Source organism: Leuciscus leuciscus (assembly GCF_965113295.1).
Source record: "Leuciscus leuciscus genome assembly, chromosome: 5".
Classification (NCBI taxonomy): Eukaryota; Metazoa; Chordata; class Actinopteri; order Cypriniformes; family Leuciscidae; genus Leuciscus; species Leuciscus leuciscus.
In genome coordinates this window covers 3,947,025-3,973,686 of record NC_138729.1, presented here as the reverse complement: position 1 = coordinate 3,973,686, position 26,662 = coordinate 3,947,025, and the positions used below count along the sequence as shown (strand labels likewise).

Genomic DNA, 26,662 nt, shown 5'->3' with positions numbered 1-26,662 from the left:
CTAGCAGCTCTATATGTGCATCTCTCCTTTATCAACAATAACATCAATGTGTTTGACCAGATTACCAAACCAACTAATGGAGACAAAGTTTCACTATCTGATCTTCATCAGAGAGCTGTGGATGAGGCTTTATACAGTAAAAATGGGCATCTGGACCTTTTCCTTCGTTTCCTTCTGGGTCTGTCAGTGAAGTCTAATCAGAGTCTCTTACAAGAACTAAAGACACAGACAGCAAACAGCTCTCACAACAATAAGAAAACAGTTAACTATATTAAAGAAAATATCAGTAAGAATCTCTCTCCAGATAAATACATCAATCTGTTTCACTGTCTGATTGAACTGGGTGATCTTTCTCTAGTGATCGAAGCTCAACCTCATATGAGCCGTGGAGGATTATGTGATGTGAAACTCTCCTCGTCTCAGTGGTCAGCTTTAGTGTTTGTGTTGTTGTCCTCAGAGGAGACACTGCAGAGGTTTGACCTGGGGGACTTAATTGGAGGCAGAAATGATCAGTAAGTAACACTGAGTACAATCATTACAGTCTAAAACATTATGAACAAAGAGAAACTAAGAGATCAGAGGTGTTTAAATCATGGGACACAGATTGATTTCTGGAATATTGTACATAATTTGCGGGTGTTTCTCAAACCATGGCTGTGTCCTAGTAATGCTGGGTACACACCAAAAGATTTTTTACATCTTATAAAATTTTCTAAATGTGATAGACCACAAACACGAGGACAAAAAATCCTAGATTTAACCGTTTTGCTCCTATAGTGTGTGGTGTGCCATGATGTGACAAAGACAGCACACCACACACACACAGATTTTCAACCCGAGTCTCGACTGTGAACACAGGAAATCTCGCAAAATCTCGCGAGACCTCAGAATAAGCATGGCGGACGATATGCAGGAAGAAATTGCGATGATAGTGTTTGGAAAGGTTTTACACGACACGTTGTATAAACATTTGTGCTGTTGCCACAAATCAACAAGCTGATCCTCCATCTCTGCTGCCCACATCAATTTCACTTTGTGCTGCGCCATGACTGCGTTTGTTATGCTTCTGTCTTCCATCATCTCGCTTTCTGATTGGATATTGTTTCGTTTCACGTGATAATCTCCTGAGCGTGCGCGCGTTTGTCCTCGGGGTTCCCCCCCACACATCAGGATTTCTGATCGTAAATATTAAACATGTTGAATATTTACGATTCGCGATCGGGGCGGCTCCGACGTTCTTCCGATCAGGTTCGGTCACTCTTAACACACCTCACACCAAGGGAAAATCTGATAAGATAATCTGTTGAACCATCAAGATAATCGGGACATAGCTAGGATTGTCGGAAGGGGGGAAATCGGCCCAAAATCAGCCCGATTATATTTTGGTGTGTACCCAGCATAAGTCTGCATATCTCGAATGCCACGTCATCAAGCGCCACTGAAGGCCGTCTCAGTTTGAAGGATGTTTTGAAGTCAGACATTTTGTGTCTTTAATTCAGCTCATTTTGAAGGATGCATCAAGTATATCCTTCGTGTTCTTCAATCTCCCACAATCCTTTGCACACATTCTAATTCATGTAAAAGAACTGATGGAAAACGAGTCGGCACTGAGTTTATCTGCGTTTATTATGAAATGAAAGACACAGATAATGTATTCGGAGATGAAGGCATACATGTTATCTTTTGTTTCTGTGTAAATGAATCGCTGAACACTAAACTGACAATAATGTAAGACACTGGGAGACACAGACGGCTGTCATTCACTGTATTGCATTAATAAAAAAGCCAGTTAATATAAAGATATTTAATAGGAAGTATTTTTCCTAAATTAAGTTTTAACCCTCTGAGGTCTGAGCTGTTTTCTGGGCCCTGGAGGTGGTCTGACATGCTCTGACATTTGTGTTTTTTTCTGTTACTAGTGCCATTTTCATGGCTAAAGTCTAATTACACTGTATTCAGCACAAACTCTGCTACAATAATATATCAGCAGCATGTATGTAAAAGTTTGTAGTTTTGAGATAATGACATTTATGCGTGGTTTGTGAAAATACAAAAAAAAATTCTCACTGAAATAAGGCCATGAAACCCATACTGATTATTTCTTCACAAGACTTTTGAAAATTGTATGACATAGCCTAGAATATTTGCTCCAAAACTATGTGAAAATCACCCTGACTGCTCATTCAGATAAGACAATATATTGATTTAAAATTTCTGAGACGTGTTTTGTGTGACAAAGCCATATGCGAAGGGGCGTGATCATCTCATGAATATGTAAGCTTTTACACCTGAGAAAGACAAAGACACTCCCCTAACTGCCCTATTAGGAGCGATCAGGCCCTGTCATTCAGAGCAACCTTGCACAAAGAATGAGGAGATTTAAAAAAGAATGGCTTTTAGATTGTTTGGATTTATTTACAACACAACACAATCCAAAAATACAAATGACAAAAGAGCACATTGAAAACAATGATCCAAAGACAGAGACCTTTGTGCCATTCCTAAAAACATACCTTTCATTTCCAAGGTGTTTGATTTTCACTTTACCATGTTCATGTACAGAGACTCATGTGAATGTTGAAGTCAGCAGGACTCAGTTGCATCTGGTCCCTGAAAGAAAGAAAAAAAGAAAAAAACTGTGAACATACTGATATCAAGAGAAACTATAGGGCTGCACGATTTTGGGAATAGATTTTAGATTTTTCTGGTTAAAATTTCTTTTTAAAATTCACAGAATACACACACACACACACGTTTCCAACAATATATAATGAACATGAATATAGGCCTTGTAGGCATAGGCTACGCAGTGCTGCATAAAATAATAATAACAATAAATTAAATCTTCCAAAAGATTTCAAGAACAACTACGCTAGAGAAAAATATATTGATTATCATATGTTACTAAAAAATGTTTCCATTCGTTATGATGATATGAAATGAGATAATAGTAAAAACATAAAGCCTAATGTTTGGTGCATTTTTCCTTTCAAACGCAATCGCGCTCCAAAATATGATACAATAAAACCCACAGCGCGCTCCAAAATATGATACTCAAACCCACAGCGCGCTCCAAAATATGATACATTCAAACCCACAGCGCGCTCCAAAATATGATACTCAAACCCACAGCGCGCTCCAAAATATGATAGCCTACATTCAAACGCGATCGCGCTCCAAAATATTAAACATTATGGTTATACATATCTATGTTTGAGCAGATATCCACAAACAGTATTTAACAGTAAACACGGGTCTAAATAGTATAATATTCACCATATATCTAGCAACAGTTCAACTGCAATGTGAAGTTTATGCAACAATACCATAAACTAATAAGTACGAATTTCTTACCTTACATCTTTCTTGTCTTCAAATCGCGTTCTTCTTCTTCTGATGTAAATCCAATGTAAGCTCAGACGTGTCTTCCAAACTCGACGAAAAGCAGAGACTTGTGAAGTGTTTTGGTGTTTTGTGTTTGAGGTAACGATGGCGTTCGCGTTCCATGTGGACGATTTGCATGTGAATCTCTTTTGCGCGAGTGGGCGTGTCGAATTAAAAAATAATTAGCAGCGTTTGAGATACTGGACATCCTGTTGGTTTTATACAAATTACTTAAACAGAGAATATTTGTTTTCAGTTTGAATCCGATCATTTAAAAGTACACACTTAAATGTGTATAAAGGTGTATGGCTCATAAATGTGTGAGAAGGATTCGCTGAGTTATGTTTCAGTTTATAGACGTGCTCAAGAAAAAAAAGTTCACCGCGACGGAGAGGCAGAACGCACACCCTGTTTATTTTCTTTATTTTACAAAAGCACAATGTTTTGATTTGATTGTAAGTGGACACATACAAAAGTAGAAATATCACAGATTCTTTTTTTATATTTCTTTTTTCTGTATAACCATAAATGACGGAGTAATTTAAGTTTATGTTGCTGCTATGTGAAAAAAATCCAGCAAAACGCGTCGGCGCGTTTCTCGACCTCAGAGGGTTAATAGTATTTTTGTGGCATGACCGTGGGGCGGGAACATGTGTGACGTAGCCATGCACACTTACTAGAGCGTCTCATTCTAGTGTTTAATGCTGAGGACTCGAGTCTACAAGCCTCAGAAGGACCCGTGTAACTCTATTTTCCAGTTGAGTGCACAAGCCTTTCAAAATAAACTCATTTGAGCGTTGTGTGCGCACCGTCTGCACGATCACAAAAATTGGGCTGCAAGCGGATCCTCCTGATGATGAACATTACGTCACGCGGACGGCCAAAGTAAACTTGATAAAACAGTTAATGGCCTTGATGCCGTTCCTGGTGGCGTTTAGCTCTTCACAGTGGCGTAGCGGACGGGCACGCAGGGCATATTACATTATTGTTGTTATTATTATTAGGCTACTTTTATCATTAATATTACAGTTCATTTGCCCCACAATAATTTTATAGCGCATCACTGCATAACTGACGCGCTGTGAGGATAAAAGATTAGATTAGCTTACTTCTCATTTCAAAGACAACTTGTTGAACACAAAACACTTCTTGATTCATGAAAATATGCATTTTTTCACTAGGGGCCACAAGTTCAAGGGGATTCAAGTGTCAAGAAAATAAATTAGATTAATGTCTCATCATCATTTTTCTTTTATCACCAGTTGCTTGCAAAATGATGGACAATGATTCACATTTTGTGCGCCTCATTTCCTGTGACAATAAAACTAAGTAAATTATTAAATAAAGAAGTAGGTAAATAAACAAGTAACAAGCAAACAAACTCGTGTGCTTAATTTCTACAAATAATTTGCTGATATAGGTACAAAAATACTTGTCATATCACAAAAATGGTGAAAAAATTGGTTACCTATAAAGCTTCGTATTAATTATAAGGTATTGCTACTGACTTATAAAGCCCTAAACGGCTTAGCTCCAGTCTATTTAACGGATCTTCTATCGCCCTATAATCCATCGCGCTCTTTAAGATCACTAAATTCAAGGCTTTTGGTCATACCTAGGATATCCAGGACCACCAAAGGAGGGAGTGCATTTTCACATTTGGCGCCAAAACTCTGGAATAGTCTTCCTGATACTGTTCGTTGCTCAGACTCGCTCTCCCAGTTTAAAACTAGATTAAAGTCGCATCTCTTCAGCCAGGCATTCATATAATCCTACAGTTCAAACTACAATCCGGCCTCTAGCTCATAAATGCCAGAGGAGAACTGGCCCCCGACTGAGCCTGGGTTCTCCCATGTTTTTTTTTCTCCATTAGGTCACCTGATGGAGTTTTAGGACACCATTATGTCACTTGATGGAGTTTTTCGGTTCCTTGCCACTGTTGCCTTTGGCTTGCTCAGTTGGGGATATTTTGGGGATATTTAATTAAATTTTATCAATCAATAAATTCCTCTTGAAACAAACTTTGTTGTATTATTTTAATTTAATACTGTGAAGCTGCTTTGATACAATCTGTATTGTGAAAAGCGCTATTGACTTGACTTGACTTGACTTAAAACAACTTTTTCACATGTCCTTTATGAAGCAGTTTAATAAATAAAAAAATTGAGGGTATTTAGGAAGGTATAATGTATTATTTACTTATGATATGAATTATTATTATTGTTAGCATGAATAATTAACTTATTTATTTTTTATTTTCAATTAGTGTCACACAGAACACTGGAGATGAAGTTCTTCAGAAGCTGATGCCTGTGGTTACAGCAACTAGATACGCTCTGTAAGTCACACTGAGAACAAGCATCACTGTTAAAACATAACAGTTCTTACTTAAACATTATAAATTAATGGTTTAACAAAAAATATGAGTCACACTTCAGCTTTTAAACCCTCCACCTATCTGACCTGATTTGTAATCTACTGAACCGTTTTTTTGTGATATATGTGTGAGAAATTTATTTTAAAATATATGCATTTATAATGTATGTATATAAACATTTATATGTAGACTTTTTTATATTAATTTAAATTAAATTTAAATGTTTATACATTTATATTTAGTGAAAAAACTGATGTTTTCAATGTATTTCATTTGATCAGTTTTATATAATCTTTCTCCCTCACATAGAGACATAATCTCTTAGAATAACAGTTAAACTTACTGATATATTGAATTCATTGTTTAAAAAAAGAGATATTGCACAAATTATAAACATAATTAAGAAAAACAAAGATTTCTGTTTTGATCTGAGAGTGAAGAGTGTGTCATTGTTCTCTACAGGTTGAGTGATTGTGGTGTCACAGATGAAGGTTGTGCTGCTCTGGCTTCAGCTCTGAGATCAAACCCCTCACACCTGAGAACACTGAGTCTGTCTAAGAATAAACTAGGAGACGCAGGAGTGAAGCAGTTCTCTGCTGTACTGGGGAATCCTCACTTTAAACTGGAGAAACTGTGGTAAGATCATACGTGACTCTCACATGAAACTCACTGAATTCATAAAGTATAATCAAAATGGAATAAAATGCAGGGAAATAACTATTATTTCATTAATTACATGATCAAATACATGATCAAATTCATCAAATTATTTTTACATCTGTTCATATGATGTAAGAGAATTAATATTTTTAAAGCGTTTGCACTATTTCTCCTGCTGTGAGTTCATGTGTTTGATCTGTAAATGATTGAACACATGAGCTGCTCCTCATTAAGGTGATTCTGCAGTTCTGATTGTCACACTGAAAAACACACTTTGAAGAGATGGCAAAAGTACTCACTTCCCGTACTCAAGTAGAAGTACTAAAAATACTCTGGTAAAAGTAGAAGTACTGAATTAACTTCTTTACTCAAGTAAAAGTAACAAAGTACAGGCTTGTAAATTTACTTAAAGTATAAAAGTAAAAGTAGCCTTGTGAATGACAACCATTTTTTTTATGCAAAGCTGGACCACACAAATGTTACTAGAGTGCAAGCTGAGAAACTTAAGTGGATATGGAAAAAAGGTTCTTTATATGCCATTGCCTACGTTTTAAACGGATGTCTGCCAATAGGCCTAAAACATTACATATATGATTATTGTGACAGACACTGGGACTCCAGGTTAATAAGATTCTGACTGAGTAGCAAGATATGAATTCAATTGTGATTCTTTGAGAATTCACAGATCCAGTCTCTCTTTTTTAATCTTCCCCTTAACATTTAAAGGAATCTACATGTATGTGTGTGTGCTGAAATATGGCTTCTGGAACGGATAAAATATGATTTGCTAAACAGACATTAATTAAGAAGTTCCCCATACTTTTAGAGTTGCAACTGATAACCACTAGATGGCAGCAGTGTATAAGAAATGAACTGGCAGCTCGTAAATCTTTGAACATGGAGTGCTAATAAAAATAAATGTAACATGTCAGGCTCACAATTTTTACAATTGAAGTGCTATAAAAGTTCAATGTGCATTGTATTAAAAAAATCTTTATTGATATGCAAATAGACAATAGACATCCAGCAAAAGAAAAATGGCAAGTGATGTATGATGTATGATCTGTAGATGTGCATGGATTTGTCCTGAATCCCTTCAAGAACTTGGGAGCAACAAGGGTATACAGACCTTCTGTAATGCGTAACATGTCATAACGTAATTGTGTGTAGGACAGTGAGTGAGTGAAAAAAACGTGTGTGTGTCTGGGATGGACAGGGAGAGAGAGACCGTAAGTGATCAAATGTAAACCTCAAAGGATGATTGGGAATGTCTTGCTGCTTGTCTGCCGAATCTCTGGGATCTCCGTTTTCTTCGTTTTCAATAATGTCGCCGTCCACACTACTATGTGCTAACGTTACCGCCATCAAGCCGCAATGATTTGCCCTGAATGAATGCCACCAAATCTGTCGAGTCGTCTTGTAGTGGAAAGTACCGATATTCGTGTTAAAAATGTAAGGAGTAAAAGTAAAAAGTCGGCACAAAAATAAATAGTAAAGTAAAAATATCTGAAAAATCTACTTGAGTCCCATCTCTGACACTTTGACATTGTGATATACATTTAACACCCTTTAATTTAAACACACTCAATCTCAGCACAGTCAGGATTAACACAGTCCATTCATTTTAATTTTAGGGGGAAACTGGAGACTGTAGAGATTTTTCTTCAGGTTTAAAGTCTACCTCATGTCACTGTCACAGATTATGACATGGAGAAACTATAGTACATCGATGACATGTCAGTCTTTTTCATGACAGCACATGGTGTTTTTCTATGACAGACGCTTCAAACTGCAAAATCAGGCAGTAGTTTAGAGAGGCGTTCATGGGTCGCAAGTGTTTGTGTCCATGGTGCAAGAGTTGAGTGTGTTGCAGGCTTCCCCCGTGATGCTGTCAGGCCGAGACTCGCTGCGGGCGTTTAGTTGGCCAGAAACTACAGACACAATCAAACTGTGTGTGTGTAACAAGCGTTTTTCTGAGGAGAGCTATGAGAATATCTATCTTCTCTGTCACTATCTGTCCTGAAGGTACATAGATTTGTGATCTACGCAACCGGTTTTTATGACATTTGTATGAGAAAATTATTATCATATAGATGCATTTATAGTGAATGTATATAAACATCTATACTGTTAAAGGGAAAATACAGATTGTGTTCAATGATTTGGTAGGAATATAACTGTCAGCTCTAAAATCCTCCAGTTTCTCCCAGATATCTAGTGAGAACCGGCATGGGTATGGAGCTAGAATTGTGTCTTTATTACATGCAAGAAAATAAATAGGGCTGGGAATCGATAAAAAAAAATTAACTAATTAATTGCACAATTTCTGTAATTAATTGCAATTAATTGCGCTTCCCCCAAGCTTGTAATCATCAATATTTAAACTTAGAATCACCTAATTAAACAACACAGGAAAAAAAGGGAACAGAAAATAGCCCTATATAAAAATATTAAACATCAATATATCAATATATTATTCTTTTTCAATAATCAATCAACATAATCAATTTAACAGATTATTATTATTATTATTATTTTATTAATTATTAAAACAAAATATAGTCCTACAAAGCTATTATTACCAGAGCATGTGATCAGAGCAGGTCAATTTACCATTGTTGCCCAGCATGACTATACCAGCTCAGCAAACAGAAGTCAACAGAGAAATTTCACGTTACTTGAGTGGACTTTACTTTTCCAGTGCTTAGTACATGATTGAAGCCTTTGGGCCGTTAACGACAGAGCCGCCGACACACACACACACACACACACACACGGAACGGAGAGCTCGCCGCTGCTGGGCCATTAACGAGAGAGCGAGCCGACACACACGCACGCGCGCGCGCGGAGCACAGAGCGCGCCGACCGACCGACACACACACACACACACACTCTCACGCGCGCGTGCGCGCGGAGCACAGAGCGCGACGCACATACCGAGCGGAAAAGACCCGCTCATGAAAGCTGCCCGAGAATGAAACCTGACCGCCGAACATGGAGGGGCGGGACGGCATATTTCGGCCTTTTTAATAGCAGACGCAACAGGAAATCATTAAAACGAGGCAAAAAAAAAAAGTGCTGCGTCAATTGCGTTATTTTTTTTTAACGCGTTAAACATTTCAAATTAATCGCAAAGATTAACGCGTTAATTCCCCCAGCCCTAAAAATAAATGATCTGAGAGAAAAAAAAAAAGTTTGAGAGAAAAAGTTTTCATACCAATAGCAAAAAATAATAATATTTGAGACTAAAAAAAAGTTTTGAGAGAAAGTATTTTCTCATAGAACATAAAAAAATATAAATTTGACATTTTTCAAATTATTTCTGAGAAAAAAGATCTCTCTTAAAATACTTTGAAAAAAGCTCTCAACTATATATTTTTGCTCTCAGTGTGAAAACATCTTCTCTAAAAAAAAAAAGTGTTTCTCTCAAAACGCTTTTCTTTGCTCTCGATGCAATTTCTTGCTCTCGTGTCAGGATTTTGCTTTTGCTGTGAAAATTGTGTCATGGGCGGGGTCACGTTCCTATTGGCCAGTCGGGTGAGCATCGTCTTGTCTTGGGAGTCGAACTGAATCATTACACCATTGTTCGGTTCACCGGCTAAGATGCCGCCGAAATCCAAATTTGATAGCCTTATATAAATAAGCTGTGAAATGTCTTTTTTTGGCTAGAATAATAATAAAAATAATTCATTACATTTATAAAGCGCTTTTCTCGGCACTCAAAGCGCTTTACATGAAAGGGGGGAATCTCCTCAAGTAGAAGTTCTGAATGGCCGGTAACTTAAATTTTGTAACCAAAATGGCCGGTGGGTGAAAGTTAATTTCAAACCCTGTTTTATATATATATATAAAGCGTTAACTGTCTCTTCTCTTTCTCTGTAGTTTCTCAAATGAGAATAATCGTGATAAATTATCGTGATTATAATTTTTAGCAAAATAATCGTGATTATCAGTTTAACCATTATCGTGCAGCCCTAGTTCAAGCATATTCTACCCTTTCTGAGAGGGTATTCTCCACTGCTGGAGATACTATAAGCTATAGGAGAGGTCCCAAATTCTCCTAGAGAATGCAGAAATGTTCATTTTCCTTCAGAAAAAAATATTTTAGCAAAAATTGCGAAATGTTGAATTTGTTGACATTACCAGTCTGTTAAACTCATTTCACAAGTATAAGAAATAAATACACAAAAGATTGTGCATTTTCCCCTTACTTCTGTTTTATTATGAATTATAAATAATTATTATAAATAATTTTATTATTTATTATGTTTTATATGAACCGGAACTGGAAAATTTCTTACGATCCCCAACCCTACTTTTATCCCAGTACTTCTATTTAAGCTGTTTCATGACAACTCTCTCTGGGTCAGCGGCAGCGCCAACTAGGGATGGCTCGATACCACAATTTTGGTTTCGGTACGATACCAGAAACTAATACCTCGGTATCGATACTAAATCGATACCACAGGTGACAAATAACCAGCCTCAAAATTTAAGTGAATTGAAACAATTTTATTAAAAAACACTGCTTGAAACTCTGCTGTACCGAAATGTGCAAACAAAAAGTTATCAAAATGTTTAAAAAAAAAATTAAAATAAATAAAACAGTCAGGGAACTTACAGTAGGTTACATTTTGATTTAAAAAAAAATAAATATATATATTTTTTAATTCTATAATACTGTTAGGTCAGGTTAATGAATGTTGACAATGTAGCTTAAATGTAAAGTGTTACTCTAACATTCATATTATATCCATATTACTACTATTACTCTCTCTCGGCTGATTCCTCAGTCGGACGCCACAGCAGCAGTGATATGCCATTAATTTTACTATCACTAATACTAAAATTAATATCACTAATCTCTTTATTCATTCAAATTCAATGAATATATGACTGTTTGAAAGTGCAAAAATTATGAGGACTAAACTTCATTGGTTCTAGCGTGTCATGCAATCACATTTGAGCTTTCATGTTTACCGTGTCATAATTGATAAGCTCTTATGTATGTGCGCTGTGAATAAAAGTCTAAATTAAATCAGTTGAATGATGGACTCACCTGTCGATCTCTGAACTCTTTGAACAAGTCAGGATGATCAAGTGACAAGTGGTTCTTAACGTTAGCCAGATTTGATGTGTTGCCTCCCGTGGCTAATTTAAAGCAGCGTTTGTAGAGTGGTGCATTGAGGTCTGTTGCTTCACCTTTCTCATTACTTTTGTAGGCAAAGTAATGCCATATTTCACTCCTATTGCTCTCTTTATTTATTAATTTCGGGCGTGTAGAATGAGCTTCATCTGTTTGATCCATCGTGTTCCTCTGTTGTCACCGTTTGCCGGTTTTGCGTGACCCGCGTCAGTTTGGGTAGCGCACTGCCGCCTAGCGGTGAACTTCGAAACAGCAGCGCATCAAATACCGAATTGAGCAAAATTATGATATTGTACCGTTTGAAATATAATATATACCGGTATTTTTGCAGTACCGGTATACCGCGCATCCCTAGCGCCAACACAGATTTAAAATGTTGCGATATGATTTTGTCAAAGGTTTAATAGACAGACGAAATGGAAGAAGATTGTGTGAGTGTTTGAATGGAGATCACAGTATTTTAAAGATGAATCGTGCAGCTCTACTGTCTTATCTCTCTCTCAGCATATGAGTAGCGCGAGGGCTTTCAGTGCATTCAGTCTCACGTCTCTTCCACGCGTCCACTTGAAATGGTGGAAACAAATCCTCTGTTGGAACAAAAGTGTCTAACTTCTGTCAACCTCGTCTATAAGCAAGGACAAAACTAAAGCAATTTAAACTAAAATAAAAACTATTTTAAAATCGTGAACCAAAAAATTGCGATACTTTGGTGAGTCGATTTTTTTTCTCCAAGTCCTAACACACACAAGTTCCTTAATGTTTACAAATACATTAATTACACACACACTCAATCTCACACACACACACGTTGATTTTCCATGTTTTATGGGGATTTTCCATAGAAATAATGATTTTTATACTGTACAAACTGTATATTGAATCCTCTAATCATAACTGATGTGTTTAATAACTTGTTTCTAATGAATATTTGTATATATTTCATAATGACAGCATTATGTTATTTATTTTTTAAGTGTCATGTTTATCTCTGGATATAGGCTTAATGTGTGTCATTGTTCTCTACAGGTTGGGTGATTGTGGTGTCACAGATGAAGGTTGTGCTGCTCTGGCTTCAGCTCTGAGATCAAACCCCTCACACCTGAGAACACTGAGTCTGTCTAAGAATAAACTAGGAGATGCAGGAGTGAAGCTGTTCTCTGCTGGACTGGCGAATCCTCACTGTAAACTGGAGTCACTGGGGTAAGATCATCTCTACCATAAAGACTCGGAGTGAATAAGGATTAATATGTACAGTAGATAGTGTATACAATATATCTTTGGTGTAAGCCCCATCCAGTGGTTCAGCGACAGATTCCAGCTTGAGCCGTCAGATCCTGCCGGCGGTAGAAGGCAGCGGTGAGGAGTCTCCCTGAAGAGGAACATTTACATCTTACTATATTATTAAAACTAACAGTTAAATAAACCGGACGAACTACAAACCAGACAACAGATGCAGGATACAGTGAAGAGGTTTTTGTAAATTACAAATGGTGTGTTTCACCTGAACCAGGGCTGTCACCATATCAGATTTATCACTACATGATTATCATGGCCAAAATAACACACAATAACAATATATCACCATATCTATGGAAATCTTGGTAAAAAATTATATTTTGTGTTATTTTTGAAAAAGAAGAATCACTCCATCACATACAAAAGGAACAATTACACTTAATGCGACCGGTTTGAAATAATGGCAACACTTTATCACAAGTATACAGTAACACAGCGCTTATAAATCATTTTCAAACTATTAGTTTATAGTTAATGAATAGTATATAATAGTATATAAGCTGTAGTTAATATATTAAGAGACTATATACAAATAGCAATTTCTTGGTTCACTGTCACTGTAATTAACCAAGTATTATTGTTTAATTAGCTCTTATATAAAGAGTCAGATAATGCTTTAACAACGTATTAACCATAAATAGTTCTCACTCTAGATTAGGTCACGGAGAATCAGAAAATGTTTTTGAATGGAGATCACAGTATTTTTTTTATTTTATTTTTTACGTTTATTTATTTCAACTATAAATGCTTTTGTTTGTACAGAGATTTTTTTTCTTTTTTTTTTTTTCTTTTTTTTTACATTTTCAATCCCTCCCCACCCAACCCAGAACAACCTGCCTTAGATGATGTTAATTAAACAATAATAGTACAAAAGATGATAATAATAGGTAATAATAATAATAGATACAATATTAAAATAAAATAACAAAGATATAAAAATATGCAACAGTTAAACAATGGTAATATTTATATTAACAAAAATTAAATAATAAAAAATAAAAAAAAAGGGAGGGGAAGAGTAACAGCTGGACACCACAGTCAAAGATGTAACAATGATACAACAATAAACTCAAGCCCTACATATTTACACATGTAAATACCTGTAAAAACACCTGGAGCACATGTATCTGAGCATCAAATACCACGAGATGGTCATATAGAGAGTTGTGTGTAGAAGAAAAAGTTACAATACCAATGTAAATCCCACTACTCCCCAGGAAGTACATTTATGGCAGAGAAATAGGTTAATAAGGGTTGCCAGACGAAAGAGAATTTATGGGAACCTCTAATTGAATATTTTATCTTTCCCAAGTGTAGGTATAACATCAAGTCCTGAAGCCAATGCGATGCTTTAGGTGGGATTGCAGATTTCCAATGTAATAACACCCGTCTGCGAGCCAATAAGGATGCAAAAGCAATAATGTTTAGTTGTCTTTGAGTCAGATTGGATTCATCACCTGGAGCACCAAATATAGCAAATTCAGCACATGGCTTCAGTTGTACTTTACATACTTTAGAGAGTGTATCAAATATGGTTGACCAATAAACAGTAAGTGTGGGGCACGTCCAAAACATATGAGTCAGATCCGCTTCTCCAGTGTGACATCTTATACAGGTCTTATCATAGGTAGGATTAAAAGAGGCAATCCTTGTTCTGCTTACACTGTAAAAACTAAAGGAGCCTCAAATATCCTGTCGGATACTCAAGGAACTTCAAAATGTAATTTAAGTGCCTCAAAGCTCTTTCTCCTATAGTAGGGTTACTGGAGGAGCATTGACAATCTTTGAGGTTCTTGCTGGAACTTATGGGATCCTTTAAGCACTTTGTATTTAGTTCAGAGGTTCTGGAGTCACCTTTTCATTACCATGAGACCTCGAAGTGCTTTGAGGGAAAATAGAGGAACTTGAATGCGATAAAAGGGTTATTGGAAGATCTTTTAACATTTAAGTGGTTCCTGGAAGATCTCTTATGTTAAAGCCAGCATCTGGAGGAACCCAATGGTTCAGTGAGGCCAGAATAAGATTATTATTATCCTATTATTATTATTATAGGCTACTTAAGTTTGATTCAGTATACATGCCCAGGTGAAAAAGACGTACTATTAAAAATGTACTTGAGTGTGTTTTTAGTAGGTCTACAATACAAATATACTTTAATACATTTTTAATACATTTAACAGTAGCCTACGTCTTTTTCACCTGGGTAGCTTACATTTATTTAGTATCTATAGGCCTATTTTATTGATTAATTTAAACCTTAAACAATAACACTAAATTATAATAATATTAATCATAAGAATTCATTAATTATTATTGAATAAATAATAGTAATAAATTAATAATTTTACCTACTTCTTCATAAATTATTATTTGAAGAAGAAGAACCAGGAGGAGAAAAGTTTTATTCTGTCACGAAACTGCTGCTATTCCTCTGCTGTCGTCGCTTCAGTTCCTCGCGCTGCTCGCGCGCAATAAAGCTCAGCTGATCGACGTCATCGGATTTGAAGTAACGGCTACTCTCATCAAAGCTTCCGCCGTTTGTTCGGCTCTCCATTACAAGGTTTGTAAACTCGCCAAATAAATATAAATACAGAGTCTACTCACTATATATTCAAACACACACATATAAACTAAATTTATTATACATTACTACTTTTTTACAGTGTTTACCACTCGTTTATTGCACAGTATCTGGTATGAAGGTTTTAGCCGCGATGCTACGTTGATCTAACGTAAGTTAATGAACAAATGGAAATTATTGACTTATTGTCTTAGATTGATTTAGTCATTCAATTCAACATATTCTGTACAACTGTGTCTTCAAATTGCTGAGATAGCCTAACTAATTTAGCTGATTCCTGCTGTCGTCATTGACGTTTGTTATGAATAACAAAAGCCGGTTAATATAGTTTGGTCTGTTTTTGTTTAGCCTAACTTTACTTACTACAGGTGCCCTCATTCTCTCAAATACCATTTTAAAGCCATTTACTGGTCAATAAATATTATGTTGTGAATAATCAGCTTTGTTTCCCCAGAACAACCAGTACATTTCTAAAATAATCTGAACATTTCAGAGGCAACATTGAATTACAGTAAGTTACCTATACACCACATGCAAGTACTTTATTACTATGAACTTTCTCTGTGTGAAATTATATTGTTTGACTGTGTACTTTTTTAATCAGTTATTCTCTGAAAATCTTCCCTCATGCTCTCAAATCTCATTCATGTTACTCAGAAAAATAATATCACAGGTTTGGAGCCAATAATGCTATGCATTTTTTATAGGCTATACCTTAATCATATGCATTTGAATATAAGACATTTGAACCCTGAATTATAACTTCAAGTTTAGTCTTTTTCGAAAAGAAAAAAAAGGAAAAAGCTATTATATGGCTTCATAAGACTTACAACACAACCCATAACACATGAGTTGTGAACTCATTGATTATTTTTAGGATCTTTTCTGGGACATTTTTGGAGCTTAACCATTTTTACATAAATTGTTGCATTGAATTGAACTAGACAAGTGTACATAAGAATAGTTTCATGAATGAATTACACAATTTTTTTATGCTTGTGTTTCATGCAGTGATATTGAATGGTGACGGGTTGCATTATGCCTGAGATCTGCTTTCGGGTTCCACAGACAGAAAGTCAAACAGGTTTGGAACGTCACAAGGCTGAGGAAATTATTTAAATTTCCCAACTATCACTTTAATAACCTTACTAACAGTAAATGTTGTACTTTGCAGGGATCTCGGTAAGCTGAAATAGAAGTTTGATCAAGAATAAAAATCCTCCTGTAGACCTGAAAATCACTGAAGTGCCTGGACCATCCACCAGAAAAGAGGAAAAACAAACAGGAAAATGAAGCTGATGCACCTTTTCACTTTTCTAACTCGTTAAGTAGCCTACCTCACGTGTCCCTTGTGAAGATTTTATAATTGATTGCATTTTATGTTGCAGTGAGTAAAGGTGCATCACATTTGTGAATTTCGTGAAATTACGCAGGCAAAAATGTCCATTGACCATTGTCAGCAGTGTAGTGACGTAATGTATGAAGCACCACACAAAATTGCTGATCGTGTGGATTCTTATTGAAATGAGTGAATTCACCAGTGAACATTCACAGAACAACAGATCATTTTACTGCACCTTAACTCTGTTAAAATGGAAAATGTTTTCTGCTTGTTGTGACATAAGGAATACTGTTTCCGGGTCGAAGCCTCTACTTCTACTTCCTCTATCTTGTTTCTAGATATTGAGAATACTCAACAACCATTTATGGGAACTGTTGATTCAAGTCACACATTTAAGCTTTTCAAAAGCCATAGTGTACATTACAGTCTCCAGTCTAACAGCATCCCAGACTTCAACATTTTATGATTCAAAATAGCTGAATAACTAACCATCAGAGATTCGGAATAGAGATAAAGGTTAGGATCATAATTTTCAGGAATATTACAGCACAATGAGTGTATATTAGCACTGTTTGTTGTTTGTTTTTGGCATCAGATAGAGCTTTTGGACTTGGAAACAGTGACGTCAGACTTAACAAGCGGACTGAAACATGTTTTAAAATTAAGTGAAGATGGACATTTTTAATTAGTCAAAATTGTTATTTTTTACATTGATTTATTACTTGGAACATGTTTTTTCCATGCATTTTGTTGAGATGTCTTTTCTTGTTTAGCTTATTGTATACACATGGTTGATTATTCATGTTACTTATGTATTATACAATTTTTTTTGTGTGTGTGTGTGTATTCATTGATATTAATCTATTACTAGCTTTTTTTATCAAGTGCATGGAAGTGTATTAAAATGGATCTAAAATATGTAATAAACAATTCTTATTTTGTATTTGGTTCAGTTTGTTTATTATAATAGAAGTTAATGGTGGTAACCATAGTAACAACATTATGGAAGTAGAATAATGTCAAATGTTTTTGAAATAAAAAGCCTGTTGAATTGCACTACTTGAAAAAAAAATAGGCATTGCATTAACCATGCTTGCATTTTAATGCATTGTATTTTTAGTGCTTACATTTTTATGGGCTGAAATTCAACATGGTTGAATATTTAAGCTGTGAATATTTCAATTAAAAACATTTCAAACACATTTTCATTATTAAAAATTCAATAATCCATATTCACCTTTCATATTTCACTTCCAAAATATTCAAACTGTTTAAAAATACAACCAATAATATTCAACAGGCAATTTTCGGTCCATTTTATTTCGCTTTGCAAATTCGCTTCCACAAATTCAGTGGTTCAAATTCGACAGTAAATTCAAGATTGACGTCCAGGAACTGCAGGAAAAGCAGTAGATTACCGAGCATACTCTCCATCTGCTGTTAGTCGACCTCACCATCAGATGGTGCAAAAGCGCGTGTTGAAGACCAGCAACAGTTAGAACAAGTCGTTCATTCATAAAACTCATTTACAGCAATGTAAGTGTATTTGTGATTATTATGACGGCTGTTTATGTTAAATTCAGTGTCATCACGGTTACTTTTCCTGTGTAGCCTACATGCATCTTTCTCTACCGTGAACGAGATTATAATGTTATTCCCCGATGCGGATATACAGATCCAATGTTACATTTTTGAGGTTGACATATATTTCTCTTGGTTGTTTAGTTGCCTTAACTTTATATTGTGGATGTGCTGCATGCAGGCTATTAGGGTTTCCCTCAATACTTAAGGATTCCCCTGGCCCTGCTGGACATACAACGCTTAACGTAGCTCAATGGACTACAGTGATGTAAAAGACCAAACTCGCAGGCAAGCAGATGGACTCAGAATAACGCGCAAAGCTTAATGCTGAGCGTTTCCCAGTGATAGATTGGCATAGAGATGGCTTGATGTTGGACATTCGCACATTTAGGGACCGTCTCTAAAGTGTATACGACTTTGGTATACACGTTTCTAACTCCGATAGCATTTGAATAGAACGACTTACAGTCATAAAACCAACTGTAAAGTGTTCATTTAGTGTCAGGCATAATGCGCACCCTTTGGATTTTTGATATTTATTCAAATACATTTAAGTTTGCTATTGAAGTTAGAAACGTGTATGCCAATGTTGTATGCAACTTTAGAGACGGTCCCTAAATGTGCGAATGTCCAATGTCAAGGCAATTTTTACATTTAGTCATTTAGCAGAAGCTTTTATCCAAAGCGATTTACAGTTAAACTAACAATAGGAGGACAATATGCAAGTGCTGTGACAGTTTAAGCTAATACAATACACGTATGCATACTATGTGTTGATTTTATGCCAGTATCACGAAACGCTCAGCATGAAACTTTGCGCGTTAAGTTCATATTCTGAGTCCATCTTCTTGCCTGTAGCCTATATAATAGCCTACAGCCTACTTCCCTAATAAGGTGCAAGATTGGTCTTTCATATCACTATCAACGGAAGGGAAATCCTTGAGTATGAGGTATTGAGGGAAACCGATTATAATCCTGTTCATGGTAGAGAAAGCTGATGACATGTTGAATACACAGGGAAAGTAACAATGAAGTTATTGAATGAAACATAAACACAGCTTTTGTGTGTTTATCATCTTTTCCGCATATACTGACACAGATAATCATTTTCATTTTATGAATGAATGTCTTCGTCAGCAACAAGCGCTTTTGCACCATCTGATGGTGAGTTCGACTAACAGCAGATGGAGAGTATGCTCGGCAATCTACTGCTTTTCCTGCAGTTCCTGGACGTCAATCTTGAATTTACTGTCGAATTTGAACTACTGAATTTGTGGAAGCGAATTTTCAAAGCGAAATAAAATGGAGCGAAAATTGCCTGTTGAATATTATTGGTTGTATTTTTAAACAGTTTGAAAATTTTGGAAGTGAAATATGAAAGGTGAATATGGATTATTGAATTTTTAATAATGAAAAGGTGTTTGAAATGTTTTTAATTGAAATATTCACAGCTTAAATATTCAACCATGTTGAATTTCAGCCCATAAAAATGTAAGCACTAAAAATACAATGCATTAAAATGCAAGCATGGTTAATGCAATGCCTATTTTTTTCAAGTAGTGCAATTCAACAGGCTTTTTATTTCAAAAACATTTGACATTATTCTACTTCCATACAACATGAAATTAATTTAATACAAATAAAATAAAATTGAAGTTTGGTTCCTGGAGGTGCCTAATATAAGAGTTCCTCAGGAAACCTGTGTGGTTCCTCAGAGAACCGCCCCTTTTTAAAGGGTGCCTAGAGGATCTACAGACGGTTCCGCCGGTGTGGCAAAGTGAAGAACCCCAAAAGGTTCCTCCAGGCACCTTTTATTTTTACAGTGTAGAGAAAGTGGTTCAATTGCAATTGTAAACAAAAGGGGGCTTATTGGGCACCCTTGCCGCGTGCCCCTTGAAAGGGAATTTTTTTTGGATCGCCATTTATTAGTAACCACTGAAGCAACTGGGGAAGTATACAGAAGACGGGTCCACTCTATAAATCTGGTGCCAAATCCGAATCTATCCGATCGGAAAGCCATCGGGCCCCGGGGCCTTGCCGCTTTGCAACGCTGATATGGCCACACATATTTCTTGTAGCTGAAGAGGATGATCTAAGTCTTTTTTATGTTCCAATGAAATCGTGGGGACATTTATGTTGTCAAAAAACCCTGCCAATTTAGACTGATCCTTAGGGGTTTCTGATTTATAAAGGTTAGAGTAAAAGTTCATAAAAATGTTATTAATTGTAAGGGGATCTATAGTTAAATCCCCAGCATCATCTGTAATTTGAGAAATATGTTGTGCTGATGACCTAGATTTAAGTTGATGGGCTAAAAGTCGACCAGCCTTATCACCGTGCTCATAGAAAAAACCTTGCGACCGGAGAATAAGCTGTTCTGCGTGACTTGATGAAATTAGATTATATTGGGTTTGAAGATCAATCCTTTCTTTATAAAGTTCTGGTGTTGGAGAAGTAGAGTATTGACTGTCAATTTTGGATATCATCTCCATTAGCTGTCGTCTTTTCCTTTCCCTCTCTTTGTTAATAAAAGCAGTATATGATATAATGTCCCCCCTGAGCACTACTTTCAGCGTCTCCCAGAGGAGAGAGGGGGAGACTTGCTCCGTTGAGTAGATCACAGTATTTTAAAGATGAATCGTGCAGCTCTACTGTCTTATCTCTCTCTCAGCATATGAGTAGCGCGAGGGCTTTTCAGTGCTTTCAGTCTCACGTCTCTTCCACACGTCCACTTGAAATGGTGGAAAAAAATCCTCTGTTGGAACAAAAGTGTCTAACTTCTGTCAACCTCGTCTATAAGCAAGGACAAAACTAAAGCAATTTAATGTGAATCAATATTGATTCTGAAAAAAAAAAACTATTTTAAAATCGTGAACCAAAAAATTGCGATAGTTTGGTGAGTCGATTTTTTCCTCCAAGTCCTAACACACACAAGTTCCTTAATGTTTACAAATACATTAATTACACACACAGTCAATCTCTCTCTCTCTCTCTCTCTCTCTCTCACACACACACACACACACACACACACACGTTGGGTTTCCATGTTTTATGGGGATTTTCCATAGAAATAATGATTTTTATACTGTAAAAACTGTATATTGAATCCCCTAATCCTAACTGATGTGTTTAACAACTTGTTTCTAATGAATATTTGTATATATTTCATATTGATTGCATTATGTTATACATTTTTTAAGTGTCATGTTTATCTCTGGATATAGGCTTAATGTGTGTCATTGTTCTCTACAGGTTGGGTGATTGTGGTGTCACAGATGAAGGTTGTGCTGCTCTGGCTTCAGCTCTGAGATCAAACCCCTCACACCTGAGAACACTGTATCTGTCTGGGAATAAACTAGGAGACGCAGGAGTGAAGCTGTTCTCTGCTGTACTGGAGAATCCTCACTGTAAACTGGAGATACTGTGGTAAGATCATCTCTACCATAAAGACTCGGAGTGAATAAGGATTAATATGTAAAGTGTAGTGTATACAATATATCTTTGGTGTAAGCCCCATCCGGTGGTTCAGTGACAGACTCCAGCTTGAGCCGTCAGATCCTGCCGGCGGTAGAAGGCAGCGGTGAGGAGTCTCCCTGAAGAGGAACATTTACATCTTACTATATTATTAAAACTAACAGTTAAATAAACCGGACGAACTACAAACCAGACAACAGATGCAGGAGACAGTGAAGAGGTTTTTGTAAATTACAAATGTTTGCTGTAAATCAACTTGCCTTGTAATGCTTGTGCAAACAGACCCTTGTAAAAGCTTGAGCATTGCCTCAAAATGTGTGTGTGCAGCTGAAAAGAGGGAAGTGGTGTGTGTTTCACCTGAACCAGGGCTGTCACCATATCAGTTTTTTTATACTTTGTTTATTGAGATACAACAACTTATGCCAGTAATACAACAATATCGTACATTAAAAAGTTGGATCTCTTTTACATAATAATAATAAAAATATAAAAAAATAATAAAAATATAAATTAAATGTATTAATTTAAAAAACACAAGAAAAACAAAAAGGAAAACGAAAAATACGAAAACGAAAACGAAAAATAATTAAAAGTAATTAAAAATAAATAAATGTATAAAATAAATAAATAAAAACAGGCACAGGTCAATTAGGATAGCTAAACATTAAGAAGAGTTGGAAGTAATCATGCATACAAGAGAAGCAAATCATGATATGAGAGGGGGTAATTTAGGAAAAATAGTAAATGATTAAATGACTAATGATTTACTAGTAATAACATGCAAAGTGAAAATAGATTGAGAATCAAGTTATCTTATCTCTTTCTACCTCATTCATTATATTACTGAAATCAGAATTTGAAATAAAGGATATAAAGGGTTTCCAAACAGTCTTAAAAAAAGACAATTTACCTTTCAAAATGTATGTAATCTTTTCCATCGACAAACAAAAGGACATATTATTGATCCACTGTACAATAGGTGGCTTTTCCACTTTCTTCCAATAAACGTTTTGCTTGAAGTATACACATGTCAATGAATCTACGAGTGCTTCTACAATGTACCAAATTGTCAGGAAAAATCCCCAAAATACAAATTTCTGGTCTCATTGGGAGATTGACAGATACCATCTGAGAAATGAGTAAAATTACCTCTTTCCAGAACTCCTGCACCTTAGGACAATTCCACATGCAGTGCAACAATGTGCCTTTATCAGTTGAGCATTTAATGCATGTGTCTGGAAAATTCGGATTAATTTTATTTAACCTAACTGGAGTAAAATACATTCTCATAATCCAGTTGTACTGTATTAATTTGAGATTACTGTTAATAGTTTGCGATTGAGCATTCATACATATATTTTCCCATATATCTAAGGATATGTTCATTTTTAACTCTTCTCTCCATAAGAACAGTTTGGATTCTGAAGATTCTTTAGCGTATGACTCCAACAACTTATAAAACATCGATATTAAACCTTTAGATTGGGAAGACTTTGATAGTAAAATCTCAAAAGAAGTTTTAGTGGGTATTGTAAGCTTTGTACCTTGGTAGGAAGAAACATAGCTCCTAAACTGAAGGAATTTAAAGAAATGTTTTTTGGGAATATCAAACTGTGCTACAATCTCCGCAAAAGACATTAAGTCATTTCCTTTATAAAAATCCTCAATTTTTTGCAGCCGTTTATCATACCATAGCTTAAATCCTGGGTCTGACGTAGCTGGTTTGAAACTCTCATTACCCTATATTGGGGTAAAACATGATAAAGTATCTGACTGGCCTACATACTTATGAACATCGCACCAGACTTTAATTGTATTAATGAGAATAGGGTTATGAGATATAATATCCTTGCCTTTTCTGAGAGTTTTGATATTTGTCGAATAAGATAAAGATTAAGTGGTAATTTTGACTTTATAAGGGAAGATTCAATGTCCAGCCATGATGGCGGGGCTTCAGAAGAAAAATAGTATAAAGTAGAACGCAATTGTGCTGCCCAATAATACCACTGTAAATTAGGAAATTGAAGACCACCTTTATTGTATGGTAAATATAACAATGACAGACGAACACGCGCTCGTTTATTATTCCAGATGAAATCAGTGAATCCGAAGTGACGTAAAAAAAGAGGATGGAGGACACAGAGGAATATTTTGAAAGAGGTACAATATTTTTGGTAGTATGGTCATTTTTATTGCGTTAATTCGTCCAATTAACGATATAGGTAGAGTTCTCCATCTGTCTATCAATTTGGAGATGTAATTTAAAAGGGGTTGGTAATTTACCGAAGATATATTATCTATATTAGCTGTGATTTTAATTCCTAAATAAGTGAAGGAGTCTACTACATTAAAATGAGCAAGAGCTGATAGTTGACTATCATCCTTATTCAATAAAAGAATACAAGATTTAGATTGATTGACTTTATAGCCAGAGAAGTTACCAAAAGTTGAAAGAAGTTTTATTAGGGAAGGTATGGAGTGAGCCAAATCTGTTAGGTATAATGACATCGTCTGTGTATAAAGAAATTCTTATATCTGTGGTGTTTAATCTGATGCCCTGTATGTTACCATGAGACCTTACTGCTATGGCAAGTGGCTCCATTGCTAAGACAAAAAGAAGAGGTGATAGGGGGCACCCCAGTGTTGTTTTTGGCAGCCCTTTTAGTTTTAGTCTTAGTCTTAGTCTTTTGGACGAAAATGCTTTTTAGTTTTAGTCACATTTTAGTCACTTATAAACTTTATAGTTTTAGTCAAGTTTTAGTCGACGAAAACACAAAAAGGTTTTAGTCAAGTTTTAGTCAATTTTAGTAAAAAAAAAAAAAAGTCTTTAACAAATTAATTTAGGATAAAAAGTATTGGAAATGGGCTTAGGTTTGACAGGTTGTAGCAAGTGTTGCAATTCGAGTGTTGTAACTGAATTCAATTTGAGCTACTACAACATTACACACAGATAAAGTGGTAACAGTGGAATCACTGTTTTACTCCAAAAAAGCCAGGATAAAAACATTCTTACTTTGGCAATTGTGGCTTTATATAATTAGTCAAATAATAATTTATGTTATAATTTATGTTATAATCTAAGTTATATAATAATTATATATTACCTTGTACCAATTAGCCTACTAAACTAATGCTCGGACACACTCGGTCGCGGACACACTCGGTCTCTCTCGCGCGCAGACACACTCGGTCTCTCTCTCGTACTCTCGGTCTCTCTCGCGCGCAGACACACTCGGTCTCTCTCTCGTACACTCGGTCTCTCTCGCGCGCAGACACACTCGGTCTCTCTCGCGCACTGTCGCTCGCTCGCGCAGTTCGTTTCGCTTTTGTCCAGTCTGGCGCATCATATCGAAGATGTGTGGCGAGTGACTAGCCGCAGCCACATGTGTGGTGTTGTTGTTGTGTGGAATCTGGTGCGCGGCATGGCGGTAGCCGGGTGGTGGGCGTACCCAAAACAAGGATAGGAAGCGGCAGCATTGCTGATACTTTTTTAGCTCTAAACAGACAGATTTCACGCAAAATAGGCAGAAATGACATGCATTGTGAACGTCAGACTTATAATCATTTTCGTTTCATCTCGTCTCGTCAACAAAAACTCGAAAACGTCTCGTCATGTTTTAGTCACCTTAGAGCCATTTTTAGCTAGTCATCGTCGCATTATCGTCATAAAAAAAAGGTGCGTCAACGAAATCATTTCGTTATCGTCATCGTTGACGAAAACAACATTGGGGCACCCTTGACGAGTGCCCCTTTGAATATTAAATGTCCTGGAAACTATACTATTAGTAAGTACTTCAGCCATAGGACGCGTGTAAAGTATCTCAATCCATTTACAAAAAAATTCCCCAAACCCAAATCTTTTCAGAACCTCAAATAGATACGGCCATTCCACCCTATCGAAGGCCTTTTCAGTGTCCAGGGATGGAATGGCCGTATCCGAAGCTCCCTTTTTAAGATATAAAGTGTTAAGCAAAGTTCTTACATTGTGAAGACCTTGCCTACCCTTAATAAATCCGTTTTGGTCTCGATATATTATATCGGGTAAAAGTGCCTCCAACCTCCTTTCCAGAATTTTACTCAATATCTTAACATCTGTATTAAGTAATGAAATCGGCCAGTATGATTTGCATTTGGTACTATTTATTTTATTAGGTTTAGGAAGTAACGTAATGAGAGCATTTCTTAAGGAGTCTGGGAGCACACCATTTCCAAAAGATTCTTCAAACATGTCTAAAATTGGTTGAACCAATTTTATTTTTTATTTTTTGTAAAAGTTTACATTAAGACCCTCTGGCCCCGGTGCTCGACCCACTGTTAAACTATCAATAGCCTCCATCATTTCTTGTTCCGTTATATCCTTGTCCAGAGACATTTTTGCCTCTTCAGGAATGATAGGTATGGATAAACTATCCAGAAAGGCTGTTTGTGCACCATTATTTGAATATTCAGAGGTGTATAAAGTCTCAAAAAAGCATTTAAAAGTATCGGTTATTTAACCGGGTCACTTGTGATATTGCCATTATTATCTTCAATAGAATTTATTGTTCTTTCAGATTGATTTTGTTTAATTCTCCAAGCTAGCAGTTTTCCAGCTTTTTCACCTTGGTCATAATAATTTTGCCTTAACATCATAAGGCTGGCAGCCGCTTTTTTGGCAGATACTTCATTGTATTTAGTTCTGAGAGTTAACAGTTCTTGATGAATGGTTAAATCGTCTTCATGTGATGGATTTTTTTCAAGAAGTTAAATTTTTGTGTCAAGTGCAGTCAATTCTTTTTTGTAGCTTTTTGATTTATTGCTTGTGACGCTTATAAGAACACC

At 36.0% G+C, this 26,662-nt stretch overlaps 1 protein-coding gene and 1 long non-coding RNA gene across 51 annotated transcripts in view; both read left to right on the top strand.

The window, feature by feature from the left end:
• Positions 1–4,496, top strand: part of LOC309499352 — a 52,560-nt gene extending 48,064 nt beyond the window's left edge. The window contains exon 2 of the long non-coding RNA XR_014206223.1: positions 1,834–4,496. This is a non-coding gene — a long non-coding RNA (uncharacterized lncRNA). The remainder of the gene's footprint in view (positions 1–1,833) is intronic.
• LOC309499292 (uncharacterized protein) overlaps positions 1–26,662 on the top strand; it is a 548,614-nt gene that overhangs the window by 344,262 nt on the left and 177,690 nt on the right. For 43 of the 50 annotated variants that reach the window (XM_082170476.1, XM_082170471.1, XM_082170463.1 and 40 more), the window contains 3 exons: positions 6,224–6,397; positions 12,594–12,767; positions 21,620–21,793. The exons of 1 other annotated variant lie outside the window; for it this stretch is intronic. In XM_082170476.1, the coding sequence (XP_082026602.1) occupies positions 6,224–6,397; positions 12,594–12,767; positions 21,620–21,793 (522 nt within the window). The remainder of the gene's footprint in view (positions 1–6,223; positions 6,398–12,593; positions 12,768–21,619; positions 21,794–26,662) is intronic. 6 more of the 50 variants (XM_082170453.1, XM_082170467.1, XM_082170459.1 and 3 more) reach the window with 2 other exon arrangements.